The sequence below is a fragment of the Psittacula echo genome, assembly GCF_963264785.1.
Source record: "Psittacula echo genome assembly, chromosome: 5".
In the NCBI taxonomy this organism is placed as follows: domain Eukaryota; kingdom Metazoa; phylum Chordata; class Aves; order Psittaciformes; family Psittacidae; genus Psittacula; species Psittacula echo.
The window spans coordinates 32,539,187-32,561,434 of NC_137739.1; the positions used below are offsets into that span (position 1 = coordinate 32,539,187).

General features: G+C 38.7%; 1 protein-coding gene across 1 annotated transcript in view; it reads right to left on the reverse strand.

The window, feature by feature from the left end:
• TUB (TUB bipartite transcription factor) overlaps positions 1 to 22,248 on the reverse strand; it is a gene marked incomplete at its 5' end in the record, with an annotated part of 72,821 nt that overhangs the window by 16,210 nt on the left and 34,363 nt on the right. Inside the window, 2 exons of the mRNA XM_080618702.1 lie at positions 74 to 241; positions 12,443 to 12,577. Coding sequence (XP_080474828.1) covers positions 74 to 241; positions 12,443 to 12,577 — 303 coding nt within the window. The remainder of the gene's footprint in view (positions 1 to 73; positions 242 to 12,442; positions 12,578 to 22,248) is intronic.

The following is a 22,248-nucleotide window of genomic DNA, read 5'->3' on the forward strand; positions in this document are numbered from 1 at the left end:
AATGAGAAGAGGAAAAGGAGTCAACGTACATCAAGCAAGCAATGAGACCATGAAGACATCTTTTACTACTTACCTTTTTTCTGCATTGCTGTTCTAAGATCTTGTTTGCTTTGCTGTTGTTGGCCACTAGCTGTTTTCTCTCCATCATCTTCATCATGGCTAGACTGTCCAACAGTAAGAATCTGTACCTGACCTCCTATTTTCTGAACATCATCTTGAAAAGCAGCTGGGCCATCAATCCCTGTCAGACAAGATCAAAAGCCTCAGTTGTGTTTGTGTCAAAGAGTTACTGAAAAGAGAATTGCTCACTCACAAAAAGCATCTTTTCTAAGAATCAGAGACCAGAGATTCACATTCAGTAATACTTCTAGACTTAAACAAGACTAAACTAGCCTCCAAAGCAAATATCTTACTTCCCACATACTGCACCAGAGAATCTCCACGAGGTGAATGGGATTTCACTGTTGCCTGCCTCACTCCTAAAGCACACCCATCCATGCACCAGAAACACTGAAAACTAAGCAGAAAATAAATGCACTTAAGAGAATCAACATAGAAAACACATGCAGATTTCATAAGGACACACAACTGGTCCAGAAACAGCTAAGACTGAGTCCCAGATTATTCCATGTCCCCTAATAAACAACACTGCTGTTATGAAACAATGCTTCAAAGTTTCAGAAACCTGGACAACTCACAAGTATATCTAGCAGTGTACACAACAGGAAGAGCAGCATGTTAACAAGCCTAAATATGCCTGCTGAATTAGTAAATTCCTATACAGTTAAAACATCAGAGTTAAACTATAAAGAAGACAATACATATTCATTGGCTCCTCCATCCTCTGAGATGGCCATGGTCCTGAGAAACCCACTCTGAAGTTCCCAGAGTCCCCAGAGGCGCCTTAGAGCTTCATGCTCCGATTCTGTGGCTTCTGACGATAGCCAGAAAGAAACTACTTCCTTACATCTGCAAACCACCTCTAAAGACAGAAAATGAAAATACCAGGTGGGGTGTGTTCTTAGAATCATAGAATAGTTAGGGTTGGAAAGGACCTTAAGATCATCCAGTTCCAACCCCCCTGCCATGGGCAGGGACACCTCACACTAAACCATGTCACCCAAGGCCTCATCCAACCTGGCCTTGAACACCGTCAAGGATGGAGCATTCACAACTTCCTTGGGCAACCCATTCCAGTGCCTCACCACCCTCACAGTGAAGAATTTCTTCCTTATATCCAATCTAAACTTCCCCTGTTTAAGTTTTTACCTGTTACCCCTTGTCCTGTCACTACAGTCCCTGATGGAGAGTCCACCCCAGCATCCTTGTAGGCCCCCTTCAGACACTGGAAGGCTGCTATGAGGTCTCCACGCAGCCTTCTCTTCTCCAGGCTGAACAGCCCCAACTTTCTCAGCCTGTCTTCATACGGGAGGTGCTCCAGTCCCCTGATCATCCTCGTGGCCCTCCTCTGGATTTGTTCCAACAGTTCCATGTCCTTTTTATGTTGAGGACACCAGAACTGCACACAATACTCCAAGTGAGGTCTCACGAGAGCAGAGGAGAGGGGCAGGACCACCTCCTTCGACCTGCTGGTCATGCTCCTCTTGATGCAGCCCAGGATACGGTTGGCTTTCTGGGCTGTGAGCGCACACTGCCGGCTCATGTTCATTTTCTCATCGACCAACACCCCCAAGTCCTTCTCCGCAGGGCTGCTCTCAGTCTCTTCTCTGCCCGACCTGTAGCTGTGCCTGAGATTGCTCCGACCCAGGTGTAGGACCTTGCACTTGGCATGGTTAAACTTCATAAGGTTGGCATCAGCCCACCTCACAAGCGTGTCAAGGTCCCTCTGGATGGCATCTCTTCCCTCCGGCGTATCAACCGAACCACACAGCTTGGTGTCATCGGCAAACTTGCTGAGGGCGCACTCAATCCCAGTGTCCATGTCACCGACAAAGATGTTGAACAAGACCAGTTCCAACACCGATCCCTGAGGGACACCACTCGTTACCGGTCTCCAGCCGGACATCGAGCCGTTGACCTCTTTGTGTGTGGCCATCCAGCCAGTTCTTTATCCACCGAGTGGTCCATCCATCAAATTGATGTCTCTCCAATTTAGAGACAAGGATGTCATGTGGGACAGTATTGAACGCTTTGCACAAGTCCAGGTAGATGACGTCAACTGCTCTGCCCCTGTCCATCAGTTTCGTAGCCTCATCGTAGAAGGCCACCAAATTGGTCAGGTAGGATTTCCCTTAGTGAAGCCATGCTGGCTGTCACCAACCACCTCCTTGTTTTTCATGTGCCTTAGCATGCCTTCCAGGAGAATCTGCTCCAAGATTTTGCCAGGCACAGAGGTGAGACTGACTGGTCTGTAATTCCCCGGGTTCTTTTCCCAGTTCCCAGATTCTTATCACAAGTTAACTTTGTTTTTTTTCTTCAGGATAGCAAGTTAAAACATGATATTGCAAATATACTTCAGCTCTTGGTTAAGACTTAGTGCTAGCATATACTACTATGTTAGCCATAAGAAAAATGCACATTTGCACCAATAAAAATGCTAGTATTATCATGTATGATACGGTAAATAACATCAGACTGCATACTGTTGCTGTTCTGAAATACTTTGTTAAAAAGCAAGCAACACAGTGGAGAATTAGCAAGCATTATAGAAAGCTAGTTGAGTAAAAGAATTTGGGGTTTCTCACACCAAACAGAGCTAAATAAATCCTGTAAGAAGGAGCTGTAGGGATTGGGATTTTTTCAGTGTGATCTGTAGCAGAAGTCTCCAAGAATACCATTTCAACCCACTCTGCCAGCAGCTGTCAACTTGCATTAAAAGACAACTGGATTATACATTTAGCATGCTTCACTGTACTCTCCATACTTGCTCTCACTGCTGCTGCAGTACAAAGCACAAGTGGGAAAGAGAGTGGTCCACACCCTCCGGAACAGCACTGGCTGTGCAACTACCTAACAGCACGCAGTCCAACACTGCAGAAACATTAAATTCACAGAGTTCAAGACCACAAGGAATTCCTGACTCATCTACATCACACAGACCCTTATCTAGCAGTTTCTGCACCAACCCTGTAAATTCTGATTTACTTACAGTAAAACTAATAACGACTTGCTACAAATAAACAAGCTGTCTCTCCAACCTTGAAGGACTAAATAAAGTCCATGAAAATATTTCTCTCATCTTGGTAGGATGATGATTTCAGACAGAAGCTCTGTGTGATACAGAATAAAGAGTATAATTTCCTGTGTTGCAGGTATAATATGGCAGTGAACAGAACAGCATTTTTCTTAAAATCTCAGGATAAGCACTACAGCAAAGGTGCTCTAGAACAGAGAGATGCTGAGATCCACCATGACATTTTTAACAGCTTTAACCATATTAATCATTATCATTAAAGTGGCTGCCTAAAGTTAAGTTCTTACCTCAGTACTCTGAATTTCAAAAGTATTAAGCATCCATGAGTTTAACAAAATGCTCATACCTCATGCATATCTTATCTAGCCCATTATTAAGCTTCAGACAACACAAACCTAATTTTGAGAACCCATTTCAAAAAGGAACAAACCATCTTATTCTTCGAAACAGACACTGACCTGCAGTAAATGAAACGCCTTCAACAGCGTTAAGACACTGCACTGAGGCTGCTTTCTTCTGATGCCTGCAGAACATCTGCGCTCACGTCTCGTGCTGTCAGGAACATCACGTATTACTAGGCATTAGGACAAAGGCTACACTGCCAGGTCACACTTTTAGAGAAGAAAAATCAATTTCAGTGTTCTGAAGAGTACATCACTGATAGTGTGTGTTATTAAGCATTATGAACAGTTCCACTGGCAACCCCATTTAAGGGAATGGAAGACGCAGCCAGACAGAAAGGATTGAAAAAAAGAACCTCCACTGCATTAGAATACTGTAGATGGTTCATGGCAAATGCAGCATTAACTATTTAATATTTGTGTGTGTGAACAAATCTTGGTTGCTATATGCAGATGTGTAAAATGGCATTAGATGCAAAGATACATACATGCTTCTTTTTTCTGTATCATGAGATCTAAGTGTATGATATCTATGTATTAGTATATATATGTATATATATATATATGTATGATCTAGTATAATATCTATGTATTACTTACAAAGGTAAGTCATAGTTCAAAAGGCAGCTTTACCATCACCTATTGTCTGAAAACACTTCCAAGCTTGTGTAACTGTGATACTCAAGGTGGATCTCTCCCTATGTTCTCCCTTTCTTTACCTTGTGATTTCTTTCTACCCACTTACTGGAAGGACAGTTCACTGTGCAATAAAACAAATGGTTCATGTCTATAGTTATAAGTTTCCCAGTTTAACGACAGGGTCAAAAGAGGCAAAGAAGCTGAGCAGGCTGTGCCAAAAAAGAAAGTCTTTATTGATACAATCAGCATTTTCTACAGCTTTTCTGAAAAATCAGATAGAAAAAAGCCTGATAGAGATGTTCTTGAATACCTGCTAAGAAGAAAAGGGAATTTTTGAGAGGCAACTATGAAGGACAGCAGGGAGGAAATAGGAAGACTTGAAACAACCCCCAGAATACCAGACCCTTCAGTAATAGTCTTTAGGTAAACTTTAACATGGTGATGCCTTGGATGAAACCCAGAAATGAAAACAAAGAGATAATGAAAAAAAATGCAACAAAAAATTGGCATTCACTGGCATTTCCACCCTATAAACTACTATTTATCAAAGCCTATATTCTGTCAGCACTTAAAATCATCTAGACAGTATTTAAAATTAGACGGTATCATGCTCTTAAAAGCCAGTAATCTAAACTACCTTGTAGAATGTTTTTATAACCTGAATGAATCTAAATTGTAAGAAATTCAAAATACATTAGGTGGACATGCACTTAATTTCAATCTCAGGTATGGGATTTTTAGATGGGGTTTTTTTTCTTTTGCTTTAAATACACAAAATGTTAGCTATCTACACACAAAAAGCACAAGACCCAGGCCTGGAATGAGGGGAGAGAGAAAAAGGTATGGGGAAAAAAAGAAGAGGACTGCTACTGAAAGCCTTGGGAAACGAATAAAGTGGTAAAATTTTGCTTCGTGTTTTTGATGTATGAGAAACAAATCTAAACCTTTATGCATCTTATGATACCTCTTTGAAACTTCAGCTTCTAAAGTACATATCAACAATCCAAAATCCATTCAGTCTCACTGGATTTAGTAACGACAATACATTTTAAGGATGTGAAGTCAAGAGCTTGTTTTACTGTTCTAATCCTGCAATTTAAAGAAATCTCCTATAGGAGCACAAATTTCTCTGTCCTAGATCTCCATCAGTTGGAAGCTGAATAGCTTCCAACAATTTTAATATGTCCTATAGATAGATGCTAAAATAAACATAGGTGAGCCATCCCAGTTCTACTAGACGTAGTTATCAAATTTCTTTCTGACAAACTAAGCAAGTACAGACTACATGAGATGGAGTCTATATATCCTAAAGTATATCCCTGCTCCTTGATCTTACAGATCTAAAGGTCAGTTTGGGGTGGGTTTTTTCCCCCACAATAGCACTAGCAGACCATTACAAGTGCAGTTCTGGGTACCCATTTGAGTCTCATGCATTCTTATTTCAGCTTCACAATCTTCAAAATTATTTTGCAGAAAAGAAATATAATTCCTAACCCTATTTGCAAGTGGGAAACTATGGGCCTAGTCATGCTGAACTCAAACCTTAGATCAGTCTCTTGAATAGTCCTATCTAAACCTAGAATCTGTAAGAGAATTAAGTCTAAATGGAACTTTCCCTCAAAACTGGATAGAAATTAAGCCTTTCTAGACACTGCACCAGAGAAATTTTCTAAGTCATGAGAGTCTAATGGCACTATAATGCTACAGCAAAGTAAGAAAATTAAAGAGGATAGGCAGAACTGCAATTTTTATTATTTCACTACTCAAGAAATAATTAAGAAAGAGTACTAAAATTTTTTAAGGGGTGGAGGAACAATGACAAATGGAAGGAAAAGACTACATGCTACCAAGCTATGTACAACCAGGGAAACTAAAGAGAGGCAGCTGATGTATGTGGCCACCACTGATAGATGAGCATGAGACCAAACACGAGGAAAGATTTTGCTATCTGACAGTAGTACACGACGCACAATGGTAGTCTTGAAATAATTAGTTACAGATTAAATATGTGACAAACTACCCAGCAGCAACTTACAGGCATAAGCATGGTGAGTCAGCTCTCCAGAACATTATTTAAGTATTTGGCTATATACGACACGAATCCCCAGTAATTGGATCTTGCAGGAAAAGAATCTAATTGTATTTATACACAGCATGTTCCTCTCTGCATGTATTTATACATGCAAACATTTTGATGTGAAAAGATTTTCAGCAAATGTTATTTCCTCTTGGTTCTTTTACATGAACTTGCAAGTAGAGGAAAGAATGATCAACTGATTATTTACAGAGAGTCTTTAATGCTCCTAGGACACCGTGAAAAGTCAGATTTCTAAATTACTTGACAATAACTGTTAGAATAAATGAAGAATTTCTTCATAGGACATTTGCAAACTAAGAAAGAAACTAAAAAGAAAGTATCATACAGACAGAGAACTGATTTTGCTCAGTGACTGAACATCAAACAAGATTACGTATCAGGAAAGGAACACAGCACAGAGAACATGAGTTTCTGTCCCTACTTTACACATGAGGAACTGCAAGATACAAAAATTCTTGTTCTCTTTTTATAAAACACTTAGGACACAAATTCAACATGTGAAGTCAGGCATATTGCTCACAGAAAAAGTTTTAAGAGCATGCTTGAACCCTTCACAGATCAGATCTGAAGAGTTGACTGAGGTCAGGTGGGAGGTCTCTGGAACCAGAGAAAATCTCAAGCCACATTTTCTGACCTCAGTTACATACAATAAGGGTTCAACAATAAGTATGTCCTTCCTCTACAAAGAAGCTGACAGCAAATGCAGGCACACTAGATAACCAGGTTAGATTAGCCACTGGTCTGACACAGAAGTCATACCCATGTGGATAACGCAAAATGCTGAGGCCAGCATTGAGCTGAGTATATTAGCATTTAATTCCGGAACAGTGGTACAAGAAAATAGCATTGCACAAATCAGTAAGTGGAAAAGGTTTTTTCTCAGAATGATTGCTTAGGAAGCTCCAAGAAAATGGTTAGAATCAAGTTATCATGAAACTTCATCTTCTAGAAATTTAGAACTCCATTGCTTAAAAAAAAAAAAAAAAAATAATCTCTTTCTCTCACTGCTGGGTGAGAGAAAGAATTTACTGAAAAACAAGAATGTTTAAAGGGTGGGAAAAGCTTTTTTTTTTAGTCTATTTTAGGACTGAATAACCTTAAGTACATTGTAGCAGTCAATATTTTGCAAGCCATTTCCCAGTATATGCCCTTTCTCATATGAGCTGTTCACTCACTGATATGGGTTCAAGCAACTGCAAAATCACAGAGGGATTTGTTTATAGGGACAGGGCGGCAAACAGAAAGCCTTTTAGGAAAGGACCTCCGGAGGTGATTGAGCCCAAACTTCCATCAAAAGAGGGACTATTGATAACACCAGATTCAGGTCACTAAAAAGTGAGTGCTTGAGCACCAAGCTCTACATTCACTGTGATGAAATCTAAAAAACTCTGGCAGGAACTCGGCTTTCATAAATCCCTACCCTGAGGAGGCTAAAATGACTTTTTCGCAATCAAGTCCATATGTTGCCAAAGCACAGCCTGAAAGGGTTGTCAGATCTAGAAATAACTGGACTTTTCTTGCTGGAAACTCTTTTATTGTTCCTCCTGCCCTTTCTCTTTAATGCACAGGGAACAGAAGCCAAGACAAATCTACTCTACATGAACTCCCCTCCCCCTGTCAGAAAGGAAGTTCTACAGTGAGAAATGATAAGTATCCAACAAATGGTCCTGCTTTCTCAGGCAGCCAGAGCTAACGTAGTTGCTTGTTACATATAAAAATGGAGCAGGAGGCACAAATCAAAACAGACAGACAAGCGTGAAAGAAAGAACAGAAACACAGAAGCAGCAAACCAAATCAAAACATGAAATAGCCATCCTGGCAGAAAAACTGCTGTGTGTCAAAGCAGCTCACTTGCTTTCTGGCTCTCATAAAGACAGCAGGGAATACCCAACATACTATATATATGTTTAATGTACAATATAAGAAAAAAATTGCTGGGAAGGTATCATTTATTTGAACATTTTAAACTCATCAAGATTTCTGATTTCAATAACAAAAATCATAATGCCCATGGAATTGAGTGAACCAGTGCAGTTCAAAGCAGGAGTTTTGTAGAACGTATTTACATGCTGTAAGTGCAAGAGTGCTAGGAAGAAAAACCCAAACAACAGCTTTTCACAGAATGATTCCTGAATTTTCTTAACAGATTTCCCTCTGATTTAACTCCTGGTTTGCAGATTTTCCAGGTCTTTTTAAAGGTTCCATTTTATCTTCCTGATTCGTTTTTGCTCCATTCATTGCACATAGGCAAAAAAAACCCCACTTTATCCAGGATATTTATCAATTTCTTCACAAACATATATTGGGGAAAAAAAACAACCAAACAAAAACACCACACCACTATGCACCTGTAATACTTTCATGAATCTCAATTTTTAAAGAATCATCAAGGTATTTGATAGCTAAAGATGCTGTGGCTTTGTATTTGTAATACTATGCAGGGTAAATACTTTTCATAGGTTCCTGCCGCAACCGTTTTCGTTTGTTTGCATTATTTTTCTGTTGAACCATCCAACAATCGTGTTCAGTAATGGCCTTATTCACCCCTTACTAGCATCGCAAGCCAAACCGGAATTTAATCCACTATTTCCACTGGAAAGACAACCATATTCATATTAATTCATTATATTTTGTTTGGGATTTTTTCCAATACTGAATACTATGTCAAACAATAAACTGGGAGACCAAAGCTTTCAGAAATACCAGCTTAGTGAGCTAAGCTACTATAAAACGTCCTAAATTTACTTCATTTGCAGGCTCTGTGTCACCAAAGTGATGTTTCTTTTTAAAAACAGGCAGAGTGTATACTGGATACCTCCATTAATAATAAAATACCAGTAATAATCACAGATACAGGGGGAAAGAAAGCTAAGTATCGTACTACCCAGCACAGAATTACAAAATGCACTGACCCCTAACTTGAGACGCACAGTCAGCTCTACATGAACAATTAGCCACATTCTTCTTCTTGCCTAATGTCAGCGTAACCTCATTAAACCTAATATTTCCTTCACGTTTGTCTTTAGCACATTGTTCTGATCATAGTTTCATTGTTCTCTGAGCTACTTAAAAATGCATTACACATCTAAGACCAGAGCACAATCATTACACTACATCTTCAAGAGCTATTCATGTATAAGTCAATGATTTTCTCTCTGAGTTAGCTTATTATTCACAGGATCTGGTCTATAGGTTCTTTTTTCTTAAATCACAAAGAGATTCGCTATGCTTGGAAAGGTAATGCTCATTGTAGTTAAATTCTAACAGAAACCTTTAAAATGTTATTTTAGCATATTAAGTGCATTTATCCTGCTTATTTACAGGACATACAAAGGCTACAGTCAGCGTAGTCAGAGTGGAGATAAAACCTGCAAAGCTAAAAGCAGAACCTAAAACTTTCAAGATTTCATCTAATTACCAATGAACTTTCTCCAGCAAAATCTCTTGTGCCACAAAATGGCATAAAACAATTTACCCTTCATCCATTTTCATTATTTAGATTTGAAGTCGTTAGCAAATCCATTCAATTTATTATTATTTTTTTTTAAGATTCAAACTTTAAACAGTAATGAAAAAACGATACAAGTTCTACTACAGGGTTCTGCTTATCACTTCCATTTTCTTCATTCCTAAATAACATGAACTAGCTATGTCTGCGGTGGATTGATCAGTAAAATCCCTCAGGAATTTTAAAGTTGCATTTGGGTTTACTTTTTCAACCAAAACCAAAATATTTTGCAGCTTCAGTAGGGATGTAAGATCAGAAATCCAGTTATAACCCTCTGTAAACACTACAGTTTCACAACACTATCAAAGGTAAACCAGGTATGATTCCAAGGGTGAAATTATACATGAATGAACAGTTAAATACCACTGTGCAAAAAAAGTAGATGAACTGGATGAGAAGATGCTACGTGTATGCTCTGAACACACTTCAACTGACAAGGATGCTTGTTGCTTGAGATTTGTTACTAGTCATCAACATAACTTTCAGGAGAGGAGGTACTCAAACTTTTCTTTAGTATAGTTGATGAATAACACCTCCACTCCATGGAAACATACACAAGATGCCATTGATGGGCAAATGCTGAAGGCCAGAGAAGACTACAGCAGGATGAGCAATAAGAATTGCAGCAAAAGCAGAGGTTTTTATAGCCAAGAATATTAGTTTCCACCACGCAGAGCAGTATCAGCATGCAAAAGCTCTCAGTCTACATTAAGTTGTGTTACTTTTACTGACACAACTTGCTTATATTAAAATATGCCAACATTTGCCTGTTTGGGGAATTTTTCAGAAAATTAACAAAAATATTATTGGCATATAAGAAAAATACTAGGTGTTACCTGCTGAGAGGTAATAGAAAACTGTGCAACTCCTTCACAGTAAGCACACAGTGCTCAGAGTCTAACTTAACTTGCCTACATCTAGCAGTAAGTTCGAAGACGGCTATCGATCCCGGGCAGCCCCAGCACGCATGTGACTGGCATCTGCAGAATGGCCCTGGAAAACACACACTCAAATGATTACCGCTTCTCACTCTGTGCTGGAACTGACCAGCACAGCTCTGAAGTTCTGAATATAGCACAGACACTCCATGAAGGCAAACCAGGCACTATGAGATTAAATTGAGCCTCAAGGTCATGCAGTAACCATGATTTAAGTACTACCCTGCACAATGCCCAGTTACAGCCTATGACAGGTTTACCTTTAAACTACTAAAAGAATTTTACTTTCCAGCAAGATGCACTTCAAAGTAAAATTTGCCATCTGTATCACTATGCTGCAGTGGCATTACTTTTTGCATTAAATTGAGAAACATTAGGTTTCTGTTCAATTATTTTGCCAACAATTTTTATATTCTGATAATTTTACCTTTGACTTTTAGTTATTACTTTAAGCCTAGGTATTGACACACACCATCTTTTTTCAAATATCTGAATGAAGTCTTTGCCTCAGGGCCAGACCAAAGCCTATCTAACCTAGGGCTTTCTTTTTAGCCAGAGAGACTACAGACATAGTGATGCTGCAGATTCAGATCTCAATAATTAAGCTGCAAAATATGTATATGTATATGTAAAATACATGTGAAGGATTTGGAAAAGGTAGGCTCAAGTCCTGCAAAATCCCCATAGGTAAGCCCCAGTATTCTGACCTCAGTAATCACCTTTATTAGTCATTGCTACTTTTAAATAGACTTGTCAAGGATATACACTATTTTCTTACTTAAGCAGTAATGAAGAGACTGTTGGACATACACAGGACAAGAATACAGTACAGTCCAGGCAGGATAGTGTTACACTGACTTTATCCAAGAACTGCACATTACTGGAAAGGTATTCATTAGTCATTCACCATCGAATATAAAGAAAGTGTATGTGGTACAAAAACCTTTCTCTCTTTGTGAGTGTGCACATACATATACACAAAATTTGAATACCGCTAAAGTAGCTCATGTTACTTCTTCCATCACTATGTAGCTCAAATAGTAAATCTGATAATGGCAATGGCATTTCCACCTACCCTTTTGTCACGGTCAGTAGTGTATTTTTTGTCTACCTACTCTCACCCAAAATCATCACAGAATTTTTTTCATACAAACACCCCCATATGTCGACCAGGTGAGACAGAGTAACACTGAAGTAACAACCTGAAGAACCCTTTTGAGAATGCTATCTCGGTTTTGTTGAATTGATTTACAAAATGTCTACTTACATCTCTAATTTGTACAGCTCAAGCCTCAGTAAGACTCTGGGCAGAACTGACTGCAATTTAAGGCTCTTTCGCCAAATTACATTACATGCAGACAGTCTAAAGAAACCACATTGATGTAAGATGTAAGTCATTTCTTTAACACGCCAGGAAAACACCAGCTATTTTTCCATCAGTACTTTTTTCCTCCTCTGCAATTTGAATGCTCTCCTTTTGGAAAAGACTCAGTTTACAAATTTTAGCCCTCCTTTACTTCCAGGTTATACATGTCAAAGCAAGACCAGACCACTCACATTTTCCAATCTCATAAAATTTTCAAGAAATTACTTTCAGGCTCTTTACAAAAATTCAAAGAAATTTTTTTTTTTTAAGAAAGAGAAAAGAAAAATATGTATTTTGCAGTCAATTCCACATCTGACATTCAGCCGCATGCAGCTAACCTTTGTGTTTCCCTTTTTTCTCCTTTCTGGTGCCGCCAGTCTGACAGCTCGCAGCTGCGGCCTTGGTTTTTTTAGTTGGTTTCGGAGCTTGGGCATCCACTACCACCTTTACATCTTCCTGTTCGGCCTCCTGCACTGCTTGAGAGATTCAGGGTACCCCACCATAAAGAAAACAGAGAGAGAAGAAAGAAACAGAGAGAAGAGAATGAATTGAGAACTCTGTGAAGGTATAAAAGTGTAAGCAGACACAGCAGAGTTTGTTTGGTATTTCAGACAATTCATGCAGACAGGAGAGTCAAATAAACCATAATTTGCAAAGCTACAGTAAACCTGAAAGTGTTAGGTTAGCTGGAATGTATTTCCTAACTTTTTTCCTCCTTCCAATAATCTATTAGCTCCTAACTTTCAGGCCAAAAGTGACATCAGAATATTAATGTGTTGCTGAGCTATTGTAGGAAGCACTTTTCCTCACAGTAAAGCTCTGCCAGACTGATCATCAACTGTGGCAGAATGAAGCCAGAAAAATTGTATCTAGAGTTTGTACTGCCCGTGTTTAAACCTACATCTTAACCCTGAAAACAAGGAATCATTGGAAGGTTATTTTCAAAATACAGCTTGCACAGTTGTATATATCACAGTATGACGAACAGAATGGCCATGCATTTTATGGTGAAACTATACCCAACCGAAAATACAAACTCCTCCTACTTTGTAACATATGCAAAACCTAATTAATTCCTTAGAAGTCTCAATATAATATGCATGGCATAAACTGTGAATGTCAGCATAATTCATGCATTGCCAATTGTTGTCAAAGTAAAAGGATGCTTTATCATTTTCTAAAAGCATGACACACTTTGAGGTCAATATTTGAATCTGTAAAAGCAACACACAGTAACTCTTTCTTCTGGAGAGGCCAAGCCTTGAAGTGAAATAATATTGAGTTTACAAAGGCATAAAAGTAACTACCTTTGTGAAATACAATAAAATAATCATTAAACTTTACCCCCTAAGGAAACAACTTGTAAGTGGGCACTAAGAGATGTTGGTGCCAGCTGTTGGTCACTGTCAATTACTAAGCTCCACTGGCTTCACGTGGTGACTGTGGTTTATCTCAGATGGAGATGGCCTCCCACCATCCCTTTCTTTTTCTCAAAACTAAAGTGCTTTATTTAAAAGCATAAAAACAGTCCACTAAGGAACCTTACCAGAAAGAACTGACTGCCCATAAAATTACTTTTAAAATAGCCTGAGAAACTAAATAAACCCCCAAAGGGCCAAATGATGCTCAATGACATGTGGACTGCCAGTAATCTCTCTTTGAAGGGGGAAATTCTCCCTAGGCTTCTGGTCTGTGAGGCAATTTCCCTGTTCATCGGGAATCCTTCCTGCACATGAAAAGCAATAGAAACACCAAGGAAATTCTTAGAGGAGTAAGACTAAATGGATTTATCTCTGTCTGTGGAGACTGTAGCCTACAAACCCACAGCTATCCTCTACAGCACAGAAATCTGTCATGAGTAGCCTTACATTCACAACACAATGTGCATCTGAGGCACTCAATAAACACATGCTCCTTTTCTCATTACGCAGTGGAAGAGTTCCAGATTTATAGAAAATATACATTAAATTAGTAGAGGGGTGACTAAAAGCCCAAAGAAACAGCTTGTCACTGCCCAACACTTCATACATGTCTTCATCATCCATTACTCACAAGACTGCAGTCCTTTTGCTGAGTGTAGAGAAGCACTGGAATTCATCAGGGACTGTAGTGACAGGACAAGGGGTAACAGGTAAAAACTTAAACAGGGGAAGTTTAGATTGGATATAAGGAAGAAATTCTTTACTGAGAGGGTGGTGAGGCACTGGAATGGGTTGCCCAGGGAGGTTGTGAATGCTCCATCCCTGGCGGTGTTCAAGGCCAGGTTGGACAGAGCCTTGGGTGACATGGTTTAGTGTGGGGTGTCCCTGCCCATGGCAGGGGGGTTGGAACTAGATGATCTCAAGGTCCTTTCCAACCCTAACTATTCTATGATTCTATGACATAACCAAAGGAGTGAGTGCACAGGATGCTAGGGAAAATGTCACATTAAAGACAGTACACTGGGTCCTATTTTCATGAACATGGCAGCCTTGGGCTAAGCAGGCAACCAAAGAGTCTCAGCTCCACAGCCTTTAAATGTGTGACTTACCAACCCAGCAATCTATCCTGTATTTATAGCTCAGTCTCTCTTTAAAAAACAGGGGTTCTTTTGTTTTGAAAATGCTAATCCACATTATAATTAAATTCAGTACAAATTGCCTGTATTAAATGAGCAGACAGTTCTCTAAATAATTTTAAACATGGCCATATTCATTCACTCAGATGAAGCATCATTTACTTGGTCCAAAGCAACAATTAATCAGCACAGGATGAACATTCTGACACTGCTAATTGAAAAGCTAAAGACTTATCTTCACTATCTTGTCAGCCATCCTTTGATCTAACAACTAAAAGCCTGAAGCTTTTTGAATTACTTTTTCCTTATAACTTTCAGCAAGGGATATCTGATTATAAGTACATACATGATGGAGCTCCAAAATGCAGAGAAGGCAATATTTTCATTGCTTTATAAGGCAGAGGACAAGATTTCAGTCCAGTAGCCATTCTGAGCATACACCATCACTGCTGTCTCTGGTAAACAGGACTTTCATTTTAAGTGATAGAGGCTTAAAAATAAGATTTAAACCACAAATGTGCAGATGCTGCAGCTGGGTTCATGAAAGGAATTGGCACAGAATTTCCTGTTCCTAAAGGATGCTTTTCTGAGCTTTACAATTACATTTAAATGTTCCTAAAGGATACTTTTCTGAGCTTTACAATTACATTTAAAGCACCACCTCTAAAATAAATCCCAAAATACCGTCTGCACCACAAAACCATCTTATTCTTAGCTACTAATTATCTATCAAATAGCAAATCTCAACTAAGGCTCATCTACTCACTAATGTTTTCTCTCATGACTGCAGGTACCAAAGAAATTACGTATTTTTGCTACTGATTGTACAAATTCAGTTCAGGACAGCGCTGAATTCCTGGTCATTTGGCTACATATATGCATTTAAGCACAGGATAAGCACTGGTCTCCCCTGCCTATAAGCACTAACCTCCTCATATTTTGATCCCTGCAGAGGAGTGGGCAATGGGCTGCCTTCTGAAGCCTCCCAGCCTGCAGAGAGAGATCTGTAGACCTTCCTCGCTTAGTGGGTCCAACAGATTTAGATGTGGAACAAAGTAAAAACCTCTGTTTTCTGTTTCCAGTGCTTTTCTCCTGCCCTGGAGAGCTGTAAGAACAACCATTTCTGATACCCTCTGTACTCACTCTGCAGTTGGCCATTAGCATGTGGAGCTTTGAACTTATTGAACCAGAACTCCTAGTCTGTGTAGAGATGAAGCAATTCATAGAGGTAATGTTTATCTCCAAGCATGCTGTCAGGGGATCAAATGTCTTCCCCTCTGCCCTTTACTACATTTTTGGATCACTAAGTAACAGCCTGACAAGAATTTCCCTTCTCAGCAGGATGGGAACCTTGAGGCAAACTCTAACCTGCATTCTCCACAGACTTTAGATAGCCCCATAAAACAGTTCCCTGCAAGAAAGTCTGAATAAGGAAAATTAGATAAACTGGCCTCACTATATAATATTTGCTGATATGACAGCAAATTATATCCTTAGTTGGATGTTAAAGAGTTAAAAACAATTACAGGCAGTAATACAGGATAAAAAAAGAACCTTAAATGCAGCTATACAGGGATGAAATTTCGAAGACTGTTACTCAAAAATGCATTCATTTCAGTACAAAGAGAAATTTAGACAGCTTCTAAAATCCTTATGAGAGTTACCTTAAACAACAGAAGACCACATTTGAAAATCTAGACCGATACTCTATGTGCCCCACCCCAAATTGTTAAAATCTTCACTTAAGCACCCGACCCCCTCCAATACTTTCCTTTTCTATTAGAATTATTCATTTGTACTAGAATTTGCATTTGGACAAGACAAAAATGGAGGAGCATGTGTTGTGGGTAGACAGAATTCCTAACAGCAAATAGAAATGAACTCTCAGATACGGTGTTTCATTCTCATTTCAACTCCTAAATTGTAAGAAACAGTTTTGACAAGATTGGCAAATACAACAATGACATGATTTTAATTTTAGTGTTATTCACTCATGTTCATTAAATCAAGTATTGACTACTACCCTCAATACAGGATTAGGAAAAAAAATACTTTTGGGGAGATACAAAAGAGCACATAGTACTATATTAATTCAAGATCGGAGCTGGAAAGATGAACAAACAGTCCATTAACAAGGTGAGTGCAGTAGGACTCGCATTGAAGCAGAGGAGGGCAGTATCCTGTCTTTGCCCTGCATCACCAATGGTCTAACTGCTAAAAGTGGGAAAAGAAAAGCCTCTCCCACGAAGCAGTTCCATGTTGCACAACACTGCGTGTTACAGGGAACAGGGATAAAGCTACAGTGCACAATCAAACAAAAAGATGCAATTTGTAAGGAAGCGACAAATTCTGTATTATCTGTGACAGATAACACAGAATTGGAAAAAAAAATTGAAAGACAGTTATCCACATACATTTATATGAGTAAATGAGAAGCATATTTTTTCGTCTGGCCTTCATGATGAGAAGTTCACACAGGAAATTAATTTCAAAGTAGCATGCAATGAAAATGAAGATTTTTTTTTCCATTTGCATGACCATTTGTCTTTATAGGAGTGCTTGCACATTCTGATGATCTTAGAGGAAGAAACAAAAAAAAGAATCTCTATAAATCAAAACTTACCAATCTCTATCACATAAAAATACCATGTGCTGAAAAACAGTGGGTTTGATCAGTACATTATCTGAAGAATGAAATGAGTGAAAAATCACCAAAAAAAAAAAAAAAGGAAAAACAAAATAAAATTAAATGGCTACATTAAGAATTTGTACAGTCTCAGTGGAAAACACCTGAAGTAGAAAGAGGACGAACCAGATGATGAGGTATGTGAGAAAAACTATTGGCTCCACTGTGCAAGACAAATGTTCATTTTATTTACCAATGTCCTCTCAACAGTTAAAGTGAAATCCAGAATAAATACCATGCAAAAAACCATAAATTACAGTTCAGTGTACCTTAACAAATCAATGCAAATTGATTGTCCTTTTCTTACAGTTGACTGAGATGTTCTTGTGCTTCACTGTAAGAACAGCTTGCTATTTTACTTTGTAAAGCTCTAAGCTTAGTGAATCTTGTTGCTGATTTGGGCTGTTCATTATTACTTTATTTATCAACTTAGATTCTGATCTGGTCTACAATCCATCTAAATGATACTCAATTCTACCAGAAATATTGTAAAGATGGGCAAACCCACTGTATTTTACAATGCAATACAATATTTTTATTAGTTTTATATAAACAATAAAATTAGCTAAATGGAAGGGCCTGAATTAGGGCAAGGACACTGGTATGTTAGTTAATATTCAATCACATGCAAAGATTTGATTTCTGCTTCAAAATGCTTACAATCGAAGGCATTACCCCTGCAGCTAGTAACAATCATATTCCCAAAAACTTATATTCCCCATAAATTCCCTATGTCTCCTTGCAGCTTATGTACCTAACACTGATGTGTTGACTAGGCTGCTTCTACAAAGGTGAAAATTCTCATAAGTAAAACTGAATGGGAATGGGCTGTGAAAAAAGAAACAAGTGTACATGAGAATCTGGTGCTGCTTAAGGTCATTATTAAAAGCTCACTGCTATAAGAAGATTTCTTCAGAAAGAACAAAGGAAATAATTAAACAAAAGATTCTTCTCAACCCCCACATAACTGCTGTCTGACCCTGGGGATGGGGGAAAAGAAAGGCATCAAGTGAAATGGAGAGTTAATAGCAATGATTTAGACTCTTTGGGAAGCAGACAACTAATAATGAGAGCTAAAATTATCCATGAAAAACCTATGTCATGAAGATTAAAGACAGTAAGGAATTACATAACTGTTTAGTGTACTGGGGCCCTGAGGGCACGAGCAGGCTTTAATCGCCCCAACAAGCATCCCTGGGGACTTCCACCCTCATCCTGCCCATGGGCCATGGGCTCTATTTCAGCCCAAGTGTAGGTGTGCTGTGTCCCAGGTATGTCTCTTGGGAGGACCTTGGTGCTACACTCTAGGTAGCTCATCTGCATGATGGACTCCTCGTATGTACACTGCAGCCCCATCTTCTTTCCAACCTGGAAGCACCCTGGAGAGCTCCGGATTCATCCCTTGTGAATCTGCTGAGAATCCTTTTGGCAGTGGCTAGTTCTGCATGCCGCGTCTGACACAGGTGGGTTGACCTGTGAGAGTATCGCCCATGCTGGGGTCACCCTCATCTCCTGGCCCCTGCTCCTCCCAGATACTGAGATTGTCAAGAACAGAAAATAACAGCTAGTGCTGAAGTAGTAACTGAAAGTAAATACAATGTAAGTGGATCTTATCTCAAATCTTTCAGCACCAAGAAGCACAAAAAGACCTCTAAATCTCTTGCTACTTCCTGCTCTCTGATCGTTGCTGCTGGGTTGGTTTGTTTATTTTGAAAACGTACTAGTGCAGAAAGGATTGCTGATAAATCAAAAAGATGCTTTAAAGGATGAAGGTGAAGAGACTGCAGCTGAAAGGGAAATTTCAGAATATATGTTTATTGGAAGTTAAGTATTTTGCCCACACGATACTTGGAGTGCTGCCTGATCTCTCAGTATTAATAGTCTTGTGCACAGAACATTCCTTGCTATCTTCAAAAAATAAACAAATACCTTCTCATTTCAAGGTCAGTGGAAAATGGATGGCAAGGCACTGTTTTGATGAACATGCAAATATATGGAGTTTTAAATGGATAGTTAATTGATGTCATCTTATATATCTGACAGCTTGATACTTCTCAAAAAACTCTCATCATTCGTGGTAAAGGAACAGAATGACACATCAAAAATCAACCATCCAGAGCTACGACTTATCATCAGAAGTCTGTTCAACACACAACACAACCATTACAACTAAATGTGCTGCCAAATGTCAGAGAAGGAAAGTAAGAAAGTAATTTTTACACATGGTTAATCTAAATCTCTAAATTGAAAGTTGCTATGAAAATTACTCTGAGAATATGTAATTGAAAACATTTTTAATTTCAAGCCTTAAAAAAAACCAAGCCACAGCTGCAAAAAAGTATGGTAATATTAATGAAAGCATATCTGGCACTCATTCAAATCTCTGCCTTCCTCAGTGCTGCAAAAGGAAAAATTGCTCCCCAATGGATATTCACCATTTTCACAGAAGTAAAATTACTCTGCTCTGTAAAAATGGGCTTTCATCATTTGCATTAAATGTAATTAAATAATGTCATTAAATTGTTGCGGTAACTAGTGTACCTCTGCATGCTACTTGGCTCCAGGAATGCTCAGTATGTATTTTCAATCTAGTCTGAAAAGAACTCATAGCAGAATTTGGCAATCTCATATCAGACTAAAATGTTTGTTCAGGCTTTCAACAAACTTCACAAAATACATGGTGCAGAGATACAGGAAAACAAACCAGCAGATGTGACTGAAAGGCATAACAGAATGGCAAGTAAAATTTAACAAAAAATTTAAACAAACAGGTTTAAATATGTTCTGATGAAGGACACTGAATTGAAAATAAATAAGAATACAAAAAAAGAGAAGACAGAGCAATTTGTAAGTGATCTCTCCTACACAGAAGAATTAAATTTATTCCAGTGAATAAATGACTTTGTTGTCTTTTATATAAATGTAAACTTCATAGCAATAGAAAATTTTGTTATTGGCTTTTATTTTGCTATTTATAATGACGAAATAGCGATGAAGTTGTATTTGGTACTGCAAGAGAGAGATGCATTATTTGTAATAGTTGTAATAATTGGACCCAAACATCATAGAATCATAGAATAGTTAGGGTTGGAAAGGATCATGGAAGTTAATGGAAGGATACCTGCTGCTTGAAACAGCAGGAAGATAATTTAGGGTCTAACCTACAAGTGTGGTCCCAAAAGTATATTAATACTTGCATTTCATAGCAGGGGAGAGATGGGGAGAGACACTATATTCATCATTTTACATGACCACTTTCCATTTGGACCAGAGTGCCAAAGATTCATTTCATCTCGAGCTGGCCTATTCAACTTAATTCATGTCAGGTCCTGCAGACAACTGAAATACTTCTGTTGTTATTAATTGGTCATTATGCCAACAACTAAATGGTTTTAAATATATATATTACATTTACAATCTACAGGGCTGGAAAACTTTTACTTGTAGGTGAAATACAGGTAGGAACTGGCAAGAAGTGATCTTTATGGAAACTGGTGCATGTGAACTCTGCAGAGCCACTTCCTCAGTGGAAGAGCACCCATCTCCTTCAAAGTCTCACAACACCCAGAGGAATTGCTAGTAACACGTGTCAGGGAAAAGAGATACATTTCATCCTACCAAAGTGTCACCTCTCTGTTTTGAAGGTATCTGAGAAGAATGATCCAATACTCCTCCGTACTCTGTGAAGAAACCCTTTCAGCAGAGCCATTTTGTTACTTATTAAACCAACAAAACCCAAAAACTCAAGAGAGCCCTGTACTTGCTCAGTTTCATACCAAATTAAACTGGTCCCAGCATCCTCAATCCTAAGCAACACAGATGTAGGAAAGTCACATTCGTATTATGCCTTTTGTGAGCTGCCCCAGCTGTACTCAGTCACAGCCCCTCCATTCTACTGCATCTTAGATTTATTTACACTTCCCTTTGGCTCCAAGCTAGATGAAGCAAAATACGTGTGCGGTCAGAGGACTAGCAGCGATAATCCTGCAACTCTCTGCAGAGGATTGAAACCAGTTAAGGCCTTCTTTATATGGAAAAACTTATGATCAGCTTAACTAGCGAAATACGCTGTTCCACTGTATCTACCTACAAATAGCTCATCAGGCCAATGTTGTATTCCAGAACAGAAGTGACTGACCTTTTACTCCACACACTGATTATTATTCTAGAATGAAATGAGCTTTTATTCCAGAGTAGAGTCGCCCATCAGGGAACTATTGCAGCACAGATAACTGCATCAGAATAAGTTATGGCAGTGTATGAAAGAAAATTTCCCAGCACGGAAAGCCTAACATCTCAGAATTGCTGTTATCTCTGACCTACTTTGCTCAAAGTACCACAGAGATACCTCCACACAGGCATCCAATTATTTGTTGAAATCAACAAGTACTCTTGTGCTACACAGAATCAGTACAAGCTAAAAAAAGAGAGTACGGGAGGATGACAGGTGTAAAGAAGTGATCTTTTTGTAGCATTTGCAGTACAGGAATTGATTTCACAAACATGCTCATCCAAGCAATGTAGCTCATTCAGTAGACCATCAGCTCCCATCAAAGAGTCATTCTTAACTTAAAATCAGCATGCCCATAACAGAAACAAATGAACGGAAAAGAGCAGAATAGTTCTTTAGAAACAGCCCAGCTGTCTCATGCATCCGACACTGCCACATACAAATGTTTCCATTGAAGGGGAAAAAAATGCCTACCCTGAAGCTGAATACCATAGTTAAAAATGGTCATCAAAACCTAGATACATACCATGCAGTGTAACTTAAGACACAAAGCACATTCACAGAGAAGACCACACCATAAAAGGACACATCTGAAGTTCTTATATTTTCAAAAGCAGTCTTCCTAACACTTTACTAGGTAATTAAATTCTCCTAAATTGGCTTTTGCTAA